At 42.8% G+C, this 14,757-nt stretch overlaps 1 protein-coding gene across 3 annotated transcripts in view; it reads right to left on the bottom strand.

Moving 5' to 3' along the window:
• sh3rf1 (SH3 domain containing ring finger 1) overlaps positions 1–14,393 on the bottom strand; it is a 36,654-nt gene extending 22,261 nt beyond the window's left edge. For all 3 annotated transcript variants that reach the window (XM_086047964.1, XM_086047965.1, XM_086047963.1), the window contains exons 1-2: positions 14,098–14,393; positions 10,764–11,245 (exon numbers count right to left, since the gene is read on the bottom strand). In XM_086047964.1, the coding sequence (XP_085904090.1) occupies positions 10,764–11,138 (375 nt within the window). In that variant the 5' untranslated portion in view covers positions 11,139–11,245; positions 14,098–14,393. The remainder of the gene's footprint in view (positions 1–10,763; positions 11,246–14,097) is intronic.
• Positions 14,394–14,757: the final 364 nt, after the last annotated feature.

Raw genomic sequence — 14,757 nt, forward strand, 5'->3', positions numbered from 1 at the left:
TGGAGCCGCTAGCTCGCCTTCAAGTTCACAGTCGGACATACTGAGGGAGACGTCGCAGGATTATGGTTCTTCTGCCAAGGTTATACAGAGGATCTTGTCAGGTTTGACTAGACGTCGAGCGGGAAGTAATGACAAGTGTACTCTGATGAAGTGATGCATTGACAAGTGAAAATTCAAGTGATGGTTTGACTTTGTCTTTGTGAGGCTTTCTGGGCTGCTTTAGAACAAGTAGCAGCTCGCAATGCCTTGAGCAGTGGCTCATTTTTATGAGCGCCCCCTCAAAATAGGCTAATTACAGCGACGCTAGAAAGAAACAGTGTGCTGTAATTACTGCTCCTTGGGGTATTTTGACAATCGCATATCACAGACATATTCAGTGACATGGGACTTTTTCTTTTTAAATTGTGACAAAAAATAAAATGTCTCTTTAATGACAAAGGTCTAATGTGAAGCACTTTACTCAAAAGACATTAAGCATTGGTAAAAGGAAGACTTTAAAACAGGCATAAGGGTACGATGTAGTTCTGACTTGCTGAGTTTTGGTCGTTGAACAACTCAATTTTGAAATCAATCAACATTCTTTTTTATAAATCGTGATTTCATTTTCAATCAAAATAATTGTTTTTTTTTTTTTTCTTTCTTCTATAATCGTCCAGCCTTAGCGCTGGCATAGGTTAGTGATAGACTGCGGCTCGTTCAAAATTATATACATTATCATGTTACGTCACCTCAAAAAATATTGACATGACAAAACTAGTAAAAGAACTATGTCGAGGTCCATCGAGGTCCCTCTTTACCTACCTACTATGGCGATGCTAGAGTTGTGCTCCTCTCTTATGATCTAAACGCTTCTCTGTTGGGCTAAATGCTAAAACCAAAGGAAAACCCACAGTGAATGATTTGACATTCCTTGAATCGAGATCCCATGAGGTATGTTCGGGTCTCGCGTGTCATCACAGAAGTGAGCGGTTTATATTATATCTTCATCTAGTTCCAGTGCAGGCTCGTACCTCCATTTCCTAAAGAAAGGACAGGTACCCCTAAAATGAGACACACAGCCGATAGTTCTGCCAACTGACTCAGATTGGAGTGACAAAAAGAAATTACAGTTGCTACGGTTACCGGATCCACAATGGTTCAGTAAATTGAAGCAGTTTTTGGCTTCCTTAAGCCTTCGTACTAATAAGATGCCATGGAGAAGATGAAAACACGCTGCAAGGAATACACACCTGTGTTTCTGCACATCCTGGCCTGTGACTCATTAAAACAAACATTACGGCCATTTGGTTGGCCCGGGTCTGGATTTGTGTTTGTGTGACACAAATGGGCTCAAAGTGCACTTCCAGATAATCAGACGTGTTTGGGGTGGGACGCAAACAACAGGAGTGTAATCCTCTAGTTGTGGCGGGGCGTTTGAGCAGAAGGAGCAATAATGGCTGAGAGCCTTAAACACCTCGACTGCCACTCTTGTCCGCGCTGTCGCCCTCCTCGAGTTCTCCATAATTAATCACACCGTGTCGGTGACAAAGAACCAGCTGAAAGCAGACTCTCATCTCATCTACTGGCAGTCACGATTCGTTTGAAAATAAAAAACAGTCCATAGGATGATACATTTAACATAGACAAAATGATGCTTTAGTGCTTTTAATTATAGCGCGCAAGTTTCTTACTCCGAGGATCAACATAAAACAGACGCCACTCAGGATAAACACAGAACAACAAAAACAGTCAACTTTTTTGTAATTGGAAAAAAATCTCGTTAGTCCTATGAGGACTAACTGACCCTAAAATTACTGCCTGAAACCAAAATGCCAGATTTCCTGCGTCCTGGGTTCTTGAGACCGTTTCTGGAGGTCTACTGGAGTTAGAAATGCCAACCAAATTTCATGTAGCAAAAGTGCCTTCTTGAGACTTTTTTTTTTGTTGCTCTACTCATGATAGACCAGCTCACCAATTTTAATGTCGCTATTGGAAACTAGCTTTGGGAGCTGAATTTTCAAAGTTTCACTTTTTATAGGAGGTTTGAAAGGGCACATCACTCAAGGTGAGCCAGAGGCAGTCGGCAGCACCGTATCGAAGATACATCCAGAGTCAGTAATAGCCGCAGGGGTCGCAGGTCAAACAACTGAAAACGAATCTCTGGACAAATCATTATTTGGCCCCGGGGACGGGAAGAAAACACTTAACATGCCAGCAGCCAAACAGCCCGTGGTTGATCACTGCTGCTCCACCAATCACAACCAAAGGGTGATAGGTCAAAGTGATCCTCATAGGCCGAGTAGGTACTATAAGGGCTCTTTGGGAATAGGGCAGCCACACAATGAAAAGATAAGGTGTCCAGCAGCTGACAAAATATTTATGGTATGTTTACGGTTAAAACTGTTAATATCGGCAAATATAAACATTTTTAGGGGGTTATTTACTCTATCACCAACTGAAAAAAAAAAAGGTCAATCCTTCTAGGGGAATACAACCATAGCTTCTTGGGTAGAAGTGACAACTTTCTTAAGTATTTCCCCTCTTCTACTGGATGACACTCATGCTTAAAACTATTTTGTGGAGGCCTACAGGTGCGATAGGAATGTGGTGAGTGGGCTAATGACTGCTCCCATTACTAAAGTCATGCTGACAGACTTGCAAGAGATGAGACTAAGGGAAACGGGGGAGGGGGGGAATGTAACTGGGGTGGGGGTGGCGGTTCGTCATAGGCCATTAGTAAATATGTTTGGTCGCTGGACCACCCAGAGTTAAACCACTGCTTGTTACAACGCTAAGAACATCCTTGTTAAAAGTCACCATCACGAGCAGAGACGTGCGGGAAAATGACGCTCAAAGAGTTCGTACTTCATATGAATAGCCTTGCGAGGAGACCAAAAAAAAAAAAAAAAAAAAGACTCTGCCCAAAGGCTTTCAGGTGCAGATGCATGTCCCCGCACGCTGGCTTGTCTACACGAGAGCGTAGCTTATCGAGACTCAATGAAAGACCCCTCGTATCTTTACAAATGGCGTTTACTCATCAGGCAAAGGGCGTCGTAGCTTCTTTTTACGAAACACAATGCAAGCACAATACAAATAATCACCAGCTTGTAGTTCTACAGAAGACGGATGTGCAGGACAAGAGTAGACACGTTTATGGGGGTGGGGGGAACGAGGGAAGGGGGTGGGGGGGGGGGGGGGGGGGGCGATGACCTGCAACTACTCACGGAATTCCTCAGAGACGCTCACGCTAACGCACAACATCCCTCCCTGTCTGGGAAAAAGAGGTTAAGATGAGACAGAACAAAACAAGTCAAGTCCTTCCTAGTTGTGTTTGGGCTGGCCAGTCTTGAAAGGGACACAAAAAAGACAAAAGGGAACCACAAAGTCCACACCGGGGGGAGTAGTGTTACCCTCCACCAGGGTGGAATCACATGATTTGCTCTTTTGAACCTCTCCTTGGGAATTACGTAAACCCTGACACGGCGAGGATGGTAATTACCCGCAGGATAAGCAGCCGCTTGCCCGCTCACTCACTCGTCGCATGTTTTCCAAAAACACCGACGGGATTTAAAGCGATGACGAATGAGCTCGGCTGTATATGATGGACGGCCAACTTAAGAGTATCGTGTTCACAGGTTATCTACAACATCTGTGCATTTATTTACAGAGTTATTCCCAAATGCAAAACAATTCAATCACATGACTACATGTATGTTTGAATACATTATGATCACCAACGCTACAATCCAATTTTACCCTGTAAAAAGGATGACTGGTAACAGGTACTGTACAGTATGCAATGGGGAAAGTTCACTTCAGGTCACCATGGCAGAGTTTGTAATCGTAAACCCTGATCTGGCTTGTGTTTCCGATACAAGTTGCATAGGCGGGCCGGCGAAAGCTACATGAGCTACATAACTAGCCTTACATCATACCAAGACCATCCCTCTATTCCATTGTTATTATTTTGAATGTGACATACTTGCAAGTCCCCATACTTTTTTTTTTTTTTTTTTGCAAAACAGCTTTTTTCCAGTTAGGGTGATTTTTCAATGTAACGTTTAGATTTTTAGATCCATTTGCGCCTGTTTTGTTCAAATGTATCGCTGTAATGCTTTGGTGCAGAAAGAAACGGTCAGCCACGAAGGTAAGTTTCGAACAGATTCATTTCTGACAATTACTGTACACTACTTTGTCAGCTCATTGTTTCATTTAGTGCACCACTAATGTCTGTAAGACGTTTGAGAAACAGTTTGGGAATATAATTTTACCACAGTCGTTTGCTTTTGTGAATGCTGGTGTCCTGAAAAATAGTCATTTTGACGATGCACGGATTCTGGCTGACAGCAACAAATATTTTGAGTCAGCAGCCAGAGCATAAAGAGAAGCAATGCAAACCAACTCCCCAATAACTCCCTAATCTCATTAGACCTTTAAGGTCGCTCCAGGCTGGATTTAGACAGCAGGGAGGGAGGCCCTTGGTCGGGGAGGTACAGATTTTGTCAGTCAGTACATTAACATTAGGAAATAAATTGAATCACTGGGTTTGTACGACTGAAACATGATTGTCAAGATGGTTGTAAACACCTTGGTACGACTGAAATGACATCGAAATTAATTTCTTATAGTGATCTGAATAACATTGTTCGAAATCATGCTATTGCTGGGTATAAATAGGACTCTGGCTGATTAGATCCAATAAGGTTTGACTCAGAGGCAGACTGCAAGATAACAGGTGTCATTTTTCTTCTTACTAGACTTTTTTTTTTTGCTTTGCCCATGGCTCAATATGCAGCAAGGTCAATGCAGCCATGAATGAAATCTCTCACGAGTTTAAAAACTCAATGACTATTTATCCTCGGCCTTCGAAGACGCACCGCCACCGCAGTTTGAAGGCTCCGAGGAGTGAAGTTTTACGAACAAATACTCACGCTGCTCAAACTGGCATGTCACGTTGGATTAGCTCTGTTGCTACCTTTAGCATCCACGTGTTTCACTCTCCAGCTTCACTAAACAGTGCGTGTAAACATTCATGAGTGTAACATTGGGGAGATTTCGCAATTTAGGGGCCTCCAGGAGAAACAAGGGGTACGTGTGATCAGGAATGGCAGACCAAAAGCGTTTCGGGAAAACATCCCAGCGATGGAAAGCTTTCATGGCGCGCTTGCCAGCTTTGTGGCGCAGTGTGACGGCGTAATGACCGGCTTGTGTCACACAGGCGGAGGTCAGCCAGCCGGCCACGAGGAGAGGCTTCGAAACACAGCGTGACGTCATCAAAGCGGGCCGGCGTGACTCATCGACCTCAGATGAGGGAGGCGTGCAGGAATTTTAATGAGAACCTCTGCATAAGAAAAACACAAACATTCTTTTTTGCCCGGGGTATAAATCAACGACTGAATGACAAAAAATAACAGGGAAACAAAATCCACCGTCCGGTGTCCCGTTTGTTTGATGTGCGTATGAAAGGCCTTTAAAAAGAAAAACAAACTGTTTGTTAAAGGCTTCCATTACACGACACAGAGGTCTGATGACGTCCCGCAGACAACATATTTTCCTGTTTCCAACCAACAAACGAAGACCAGCAGCAACGGTAAAGCAACAAATGAATTAAGAGGCTCCACGTGAATCGCGTCAAGAACGCTGTGGAAAAGTAACAACATCCCTCTGCCACAGGTCATGTCAACTTTTTGGGGGGTTTTAACGATGATGGAAACACAAGAAGGTCATCCATCACTTTGACGGAACAGAACATCTCGAGCAGCTGCGGACAATGCAGTGAACGTCTGCAGCCGGAACACCCATGATCACGATCAGCCTCGGGTTGGGGATTTATGGAGGACACTTTGCCACTCTGTCAAGGACAAACGACTCTGAATCCGTTTAGAAGTGTTCAATAAAATTTCTGCTTTGTAATAAGCAAATACATTTTGTTCGGTTTAATTTTAGACATTTATAAACCAATACGGTAGATAGAGTCATATCAACTATCGACATTGCGTAAAAAAATATATATATTGTGATATCAAATTCAGGCCATATCGCATAGCACCAACTTGAGATACACAGCAGCACACAACACAGCACACCACGCACCAAACGATTATTTCCAATAATCACGAGCCGCCTTCTTCAAACCTGAAGTGAGTGGTTCGGCACACACAAGGATTTGCCATCGGAACTACCAAAATGTATGATTGTCTATGTTGATAGTTTTTCAACCGGAGGGAAAAAAACAATCACTCTCAAAACATCCAACACCGCACGATCATCGCTCAGGATAATCTTTTAGAAACATCCAACAATCGCTTTTGCTCATTTTAATCAGAAGTGGAAATGATCACATTTTGACCCTATTATTATCATTACTATGACCGTACCCTGCTTTTATGTGTTAATTTTAAGATTCCAACTCAAGACTGTCAAAGTTTATGATTGAAGACCGACTGTCAGACACGCTGTATGTTTGCGCTGTGGTTGTTTCACTTAAGTCCTGTCGACATCAGGAGCGTGCGCATTCAACTGTAGCCGACTCTCAAAATAAATCAAGAAGTTTCCGCTGTCTGTCGACTCAAAATGTTAAAAACAATGCTTACGATGTAGCAAGGATCTTCCCATATTAGTTCTAGCTTGATCTGTACCGCCTTTAATTGAGGCAAAGTCGTTAGCATTTTCCATAATATTCAGCCAGTGGCAATGAGGAACTCTTTGTGGTCACATTTGTAAATCCAAGCGGCAAACGGTTGTTTCCACTACGCGAGTAAAGCCTTAACTCACCAGTCGACCATAATGATGAGTGAAGACATCCACTCAAATCTCCCACGTTAAACCCCCACCCCCTGTTGCTCTTTGGCTCCAACCCATGACTACAATGACTCTTGAACTCGAATCTCGGACTCCCAGACAGCACCCAACAGCTTTTTTGCATTGCTTGACCCGCGCCGCCTGTTCTCAATTCACGTTGGCAAAAAAAAAAAAAAAAAAAAAAGCATGGTTATATGAGGCAAATGAGGGCATGGGGAAGTCAAAACATCCATGTTACCGAGCACCGTGGGATGTGAGTCATCAAACTGAAGGGTTCCAGCAGACCACACACTCACCCCCCCCCCACACACACACACACTAAGTCAAAGCAAATGCCAGAAAAGAGTGTCAAACAACTGGCGCGGCCCCGGAGATGGTGTTAAGAGGAGTGGGGCCGCAGAGCTGACTTTGCACTAAACATGTGTCCCTTTTGGTCACGACGCCATTACTTAACACACCCATCGGCTTCTGTTACCGGTTATTCCACTGGTGTCGGCTAAGCAGTAAGATCAGAAGGGGGCCCGAGACAAAACCCTGTTGTGCATCTGTCAGGCAGCTCTCGGCCCTCCCGGCCATACAAAAATTGGAGGTGGGGCCGGACATCCAAAAAGAGCTGCTTCCAGGCGCACATTTCTGGCCATCCAACAATGAAGAAGTGAAGCTAAGGGTGTCGAGCGGGGTTAGTGAAGCGCTCAAGACCCCATGCAGCACTGGCCCGTGGGGTGGTGGGGTACGGGGGATCAGAGTGGCCAATCGGCATGGGCTTTGATCCAGGGCCTTTCATGTTGTGAAGACTTTACACCTGCGTAGCCAGGCTTTTGTCTGTCATTAGCGGAACGCCTGGCGTCGGCCGAGCAGACGCAGAAGAAACGATTTTCACAAGGGAAGACGTGAAGACCTGCCAAATCAAGGACAATAGGAAACATCTGCAGAAGCACACACATTAAGGTGGAGCATTGCTGCAGGTTAAAACATGGCAATTTTTAGTCATCATTTTGTTATTGCTAGAGAAAAAGTTAAAATGGTACATTTCACAAGACACATTTGGTCACTAATAGAGAAAACACTTGTGTTGAAAGGCAGTAGTTCAACAAATGGCCTCATTTGTAGCAGTATGGTTTGGTTCAGTTTGTATTTTTTATTTTATTGGGTTTCCATTCCAAGGGTCCCAAATTATCCCATCTAAAATGACCCATATAATACTTTTCCCTGAGAATAGTAATAATTTAGTGAAGGATAGTGTACATCATGCGCTTAGAAAGTAATGTAATGTATTATGGAATGTTATGTGTTTTCTATGTATTTGTATTTATATGGCTTTGCTTTACCCTCTAGTCTGCTGCCAGGCAGGGCTGCCCGAAACGACTATTTTGCTAGTCGACTAGTCACCGATAGTAGTCACAATTACTCGAAAATCGGATCATACGTAAATCGCAGCATATCGCACCAGCAAGCAGCCTTACTGCCTCCATTGCAAATGAGAATCTGTTCTTGATTGCTCAATGACCTGAATAAATACAGGTTTGAATAAAATAAACTAGTAAACGAATTAATTTTCAACTGTACAATACTGCATATTATACTGTCATGCTGGCACAGGATAATTTCCCTGTAACTGTACTGTACGACACAACTCAAACTCCCCCTAAAAACAATATTGCTGTTTATGAGTTAGCTTGTTGTGTTTGTATGGAAAGCTGGACGATCGCATTTACAATTCATCAAGCAAACCACATAATCCGACAAATCGCACCACAGTTTGTTTGAACCGGACCAAAACGTGTCAAATGTCAACACACCCTGAAAGCGTAAGAGAGGTCCACTGAGACCGGGCTTTACAGAGCCAAGGGAAATTCCCAAAAGCCCAAACAAGCTTTGAAAGGAGCACGAATGAATAGAGCGATACTGTAGCTAGCAAGGCGGGTCGCCCAGTAGCAATTTACAGGAGGGCCTCTGATCTCGGGCCGGGGCGATCCATTATCAGCCTGTTGACATTCTGATGATTTTACACAGGGCCTTGACATCTTTTCATCAACCTTATCCTCCCATTTTTTTGTGCAGGTCAGAGCTGCTCACAACAAGGGGCCCTTTAAATATTTTGCCTTTTTTTCTTTTTTGGGGGATCTCACGGAGGTTTACAACTGGAGTCATTAGCGGATTCAGATGTTAACATATGATATCAGTTGATTCACATGGTAAACAAGTTATGACACATAAATGTACTCGTAAATGTACAAACGTTCCCCGGGGGCAGTTTAACTACCGCTTTAATGAATGGTATTTAAATAGATGAAGGGTATGAGAAAAATCTCATTAAACACATTTGGTTTCTTGGCGACAATGTTTGTAAAATCAACCTACTTTTTGTCTCCAAAACACCAAGTTTTTACCAAAGTGAAGTTAAAACTGCCACCAAGACTAGGATGTTATCATATCATTTGTTAAATCCTTTCCCCCTGCTCTTTTTGGGGCAGCTAATAGAACTTGAGTGGGTACCAAAAATCTAGAGTATGGTTCCCAACCATCTCTGGCATGATTTAGCTGCGGTGAAGAAACGATCAAATGTACACAATTTCACTTTATTTCCACAATGGGGTGACAAATGAGACCGATGACACACTTTTCCGATATGTCCTCTTTAAAGTAAACAACAAATGCCAGCTTTCCAAATTCTGAAAGCAACGTTGGATGCTTTGTGAAAGCAAACCTCTGTTAGGCATGACAACCACAGAAAATTTTTTCACGAGACTTGAGCAAATCTCGTGAGACGCTAGCAAATCTCACAATACCCCCCAAAAAGTCTTAAGTACCTTGCAAGGTGTCGACATGTCTTGAGAGACTTTTGCATATCTCGCGGGACACTGGCAAAACTCAAGACCAAAATATCTTGTGAGACCTCTTCAAATCAAATATTATTTTGCTGATTTAGGTGAAGAAGGAAAAAAAGATCATCTCTCATCTGATTGAGTAACTCTGCACACAAGCTCCAAGAATGTTTCAGTTTCACCAAGTGAACTTTACAAGTGGAGATAACCCGAGCGCCTTTCGGGCCCCACCCCGAATCGCTGAGGTACTTTGACAAACGGCAGCGTTGAAAGCACCTCAAGTGCTCAAGACCAACAGGAGGAAATAAAAAGTGTGATCGTGGAAAAAAATCTCATTCTCGAAAAACTGTCGGCTGGTTCAGAAAGCAGTAAACCTCTAGTGTTAAATTATTAACTGATCTCAATGACGTCCGTTAGTCAACCGGCTGCTTTCCATTTCACTCTGATCGCAGTTAATCCGCGGCGAAGATTAGCGGCGGTAATGCAATGTGCCGCTTTTAATCCTCGCAGATTTGCGCTGTATTGTTTCAGCTCGGGGCAGACCGGTGGGACGTGGTTTGCGCTTCTGCCTCACAGTTCTGCGGTTAGGGTTCAGATATCGGCGCCGTCTCGCTCGCTCATCCAATCACAAATGCAACAGCAGGGCTTTTAGATTTATGATTGACAGACAGCAGGAGTGCAAAGTATTGCAATGAAAGTACTGCAATGCCCACACATGTGGGCAAGGAGAGCTATCTTTTTTGCATGAATGCCATCTTACAACTAGAGATGTTCAATACCACTTTTCTCGAACCGATACCGCGACAAGTATTCATTTGTGTTTTCACTAATACTGAGTACCGATGGCGCATGTACTTTTGATCTATTAAATTTCATTCACATCAAATTGTGAATTGTGATTCCAACCATAATGTAAATACTAGGGCCCAACCAGCTGTAGATTTTTGCCGATTCCGATATTTGACATAATAAAATTCTGATAATCGATGAATCTGCCAATTAATTAAAGACTAAATAATGAATAAAATAACAAAAATATGAATTCATTGATTATCGTAAAAAATACTTAGGCCTTTAGCATTTGTTTAACTTTACAACAGAGGAAAAAAAAGCTAAAATCGGCCAGGCCCTACTTAAGACTTGAGTGAGAGGACTCACCCGAACAAGATTGCTCTTCGCCTGGGCCCGCTGCGGTTGGGCTCCAGGTGCGCCCTGGTCGCCACGGGTTCCGCCGGCGTGCGCCCGTGCCACCGCTCCGGCGGTGCCGTTGGCGGCCCCGGGCGCAGCCCTGCGCGGCCTCTGCTTGATCCCGTCTAGGAGGCGCACCAGCAGGATGTTGCTGGGCAGCTCGTCCACGGCGCACTCCACCAGCGTGCGGCACTCCGGGCAGCGCAGCTCGCCACGGGAGCCCACGATGCCCTGCAGGCAGCGTCGGCAGAAGGTGTGCTGACAGGGCAGAACCTTGGCCGACGCATCCAGGCGCTCCAAGCACACGGGGCACTCCAGCAGGTCCAACAGCACCGACTCGTCCATGGTTGCGAGTACTTGGCCTCGGTCGTTTCAGCAGATAAACATGACGCTCACTCCACTCGTGTCACGTCACACCCATCCCTCGGTTACGGCCATGGCTTGTGCATGAGCTGCAAAAGAGGGTCAATGCGTGCAGATCAACCCATTAAGCCCAGGAGTGCATAATCGTGTTTCTACCACTAGAGCGAGCGCTGGTGCGTCTTTCTACCTTTCAAACCGGGAGAGCGGACACGTCACTGTCCTTTTTTAATCCAATTCTCCGTCTCTTAGCCAACTTAATGCATCAGAATATACACGTGACGATATCGCGAGACCGCGGAGGATGTCGTGGAATTTGTTCGAGCCGTGGGTAGGCTAATGGCGGACGCCGTCGATCGCCGGGACTAAGTAACAGCAGTGATATATAGACGAAGCGCACGACCAGTGGAACCAGTCGAGAATAGAGGAATTACCACTCGACTTTTTTTTTAAATTAAAATAGTGCTTCTCTTGCACTGGCACGTTATTTATACATCTTCGATTGAAACAGTAAATAATAATAAATTCTGCCTGTGTGAAAGCCACGTGTCTAAGCTCTTTAATTCTTTTGGAATTATGTTTCTGTCTATTACAGGGGCTGGGATATTAATCATTTTGTAAGTGTTGAATTCCTTGGAGAACTTCAGGTTTTCAAGGGTAATTCCAAAAGGCGACCGGCGGTTTTGGGGAGCTGTTGAAAAGGCGCTTTAGGCCTTAATGGGTTAATCAACAGTACCGAGAACCAGGTCACAGGATGTATGCAGAACAATCATATACGGCTGAAGTATATTGATGCAAAAACACTCGACTACATACTAGTGCTGAATGATTTTGAAAAATCATCTACGCTAATTGAGATTTTTATCCACTCAATTTTGCAGTTGTGATTTAATATACAGTTTTTCCCAGTTTTTTTTTTTTTACAAACACAAACTATAAATTAATCTGTAATCTAACACACAATATCAGATTCATCATACATAAAAGGTTTTGGTCTTATAGGTTAGGTTTACACTAAAATAAAGGCAAATGAACATGAATTAAAATGCAAAACAGCATTCCCCTCCCCCCCATCTACTTCAATTAGAGTTGTTAACTTCGTCAACAACACTTCTACTTGCAGTCTGTTCAGCATTCACTACAACTTCACAAATTTCTGCCAAACAAGTGTGGCGTAAACGTGTTAAATCAATAAATCATAAAGTCATAAATCAGATTACAACAATAATGCAAAAAAATCTGTGGCGTTTTCACTTCAGTTTTTCATGACACTATAGAAACAAATAAAACACATAACATATATATAAAATTAATAATTTGACTATAATGTCCCAGAAAAATACACCTCAAGTTGTGTTACTCATGCATGAATTGGTCAAAGAAGATTTTAGTCCCACAGGAGTCGAACAACAGAACCTAAAACCTCAACCATAACCTGATTGGACTAACTCACAGGTGCTTAAAGTTCACATTTAATCTAATTTGCAGCAAAGCGGATAGAAGCACCTGCGACCTCTGATCCCGCTTGTTCTCTGATGGCAGAATTGTGACACAATTACACAGGGATGGGACACGCCGCCTTTGGAAGAAGTAAATCTTTCTATGTAAACAAGATATGTACTAAACTAATGGATGAATTCATCTGCCATACATTGTTAAGCACTGGTTCTCAAACTACGGTACTGACCCCTGGAGGGTCCGTGAGCCCTAGCATGCGGGTACACAAATAATTTATGTCGTGACATTTAAAAAAATAAAATAAAATAAAGTGCTTCCATAAAGTCTACACAGCCCTGGTCAAACGCAAGGGATTTGTGATAAAAATTAGATAAGGTAAAAACGGGGTTAATCAAATTAAGACAGAAATGTCTTTTTCTGGTATTACTCTATTGTTGCCTATTAATTCAGCCACATGCAGCCATATGACTTGATTGGCTGCGTCATGCTGGGATGTTGGAACTAACTACTGTACTGTAGTAAGCCCAATGCAATGTGACATCACCAGAGGATATTTCAGCTTGCATCTCATCTCTCGAACAAGTTCACTGCACGTCCTGGCCAATAGTATGGTACTTCACACAACAAGGTGGGAGGAAAAGTCCAACGTACCAATATACGTTTTATCTCTGCTTGCTGCATCATTTCGTTAGCCTAATAGCATAGTTATCCAAGTCATATTTGAGCGCTTTCAGAAAGGAAGAAAAACAGCGGTACATTGGTGTTTTTTTTTACTAATTTGCTAAAATGTTTTAAATGACTTGGGCAATTGTGCTATTAGGCGAACAAATGTGCACAATTCAATTTAATTTGATCAGCAATACTGCACATTTTATATTGCAAACTTGTGTACTGTATATGTCATAGACGTATATTTGGTAATGGTGTCAAAAGTAACTTCCTTGTGTTTTTAACATTCTTGGCCAATAAAGATAATTCGGATTATTCAACAAAATGGGGTTTTTGAACGATATTTGTAAACTACCTAATTAGCAGTAATTTTGATTTAAAGAATGCATAGTAATATAACACCCACGTGTGCAATAAAACAACAAACCAAAATTGTTAACCTAATAGCATACTTTCCCAAATAATTTATTAACTTACTATCACAATAACAATAAAAATTTTTTTAAAAAGACCAATATGCTTGCTAAAAACTATGTTTTTTCTTCATGAATGTGTAGCGTCTCAGCCATCCTGGTCATGGTAATCAGCAAAGGTTGAATCGAGGCAACTAGACTCTTTTTGTTTGTTGAATGTGTCGTTTTTCCTTTTTCAAAACGTTGCAACTGACTTGGGCAACATTGCTATTAGTAAAGTAAAACTACATTCAAGTAGTTTAAGGCATCTGGCGATAACTTAGTGGCAAGTTTTACACTACTCGAAATCCCTAAAGGGCGAATTAAACATAAATCCCAGACAATCCAACAAAAACTTTACTCACCTCTTCGTATACCTCTTGTTTCTTTATCAGCCAGTTGCTAGCGTTAATAGTTAGCAAGCTTCCCCCCTACTACTACTACTAGTGCCCCCACCTTCCTCCCCTCTAAAAAAATCGAAAAACGAGTTATATTATGCCTGCCGGTGGTTTTAATCTGTTGTCTGTCACGTCCACGTTGAGGTTGAAGCAGTTTTGGAAGTTAAACGAAGAAGAGGAGAGGCGAGCGAAGACAAGTCGGAGCGCGTCCACCGAGCGCCATGCTAGTCGCTAGTTGCTTGTCGTGTTCTGTTCTGTTCTGTTCTGTTGGACCTGCAAACACACTGGGAAAGGAAGGAGGGAGTTGTGTAGCGTTCATGGAAGCTGGGAATTTTAAAATCCTATCCGAGGACGCAGCGCATCAAGAACAGGAAATCGGCTAAAATGAAGTGACTCTGACTAAAACGCTGTTAACATGACTCACAACTATCATTCATTTTGAAAATCAACGCCCAATACACAATCGTGCTTTGTATTGAGTGTATCATACGCTCAATACAATAGTGTACTGATTTCCGAGGTACACTTGAAGCAGGCGTCCGAGCTTTGTCGAAAGGGCGTGAGCTACATCATGTCACCATGTGTCAACTTGTTTTTAATTCCTTTTAATCGCTCAAAAATGCATAT

Source organism: Filicampus tigris, chromosome 12, assembly GCF_054856515.1.
Source record: "Filicampus tigris isolate MCC_2025a chromosome 12, RoL_Ftig_1.0, whole genome shotgun sequence".
Classification (NCBI taxonomy): domain Eukaryota; kingdom Metazoa; phylum Chordata; class Actinopteri; order Syngnathiformes; family Syngnathidae; genus Filicampus; species Filicampus tigris.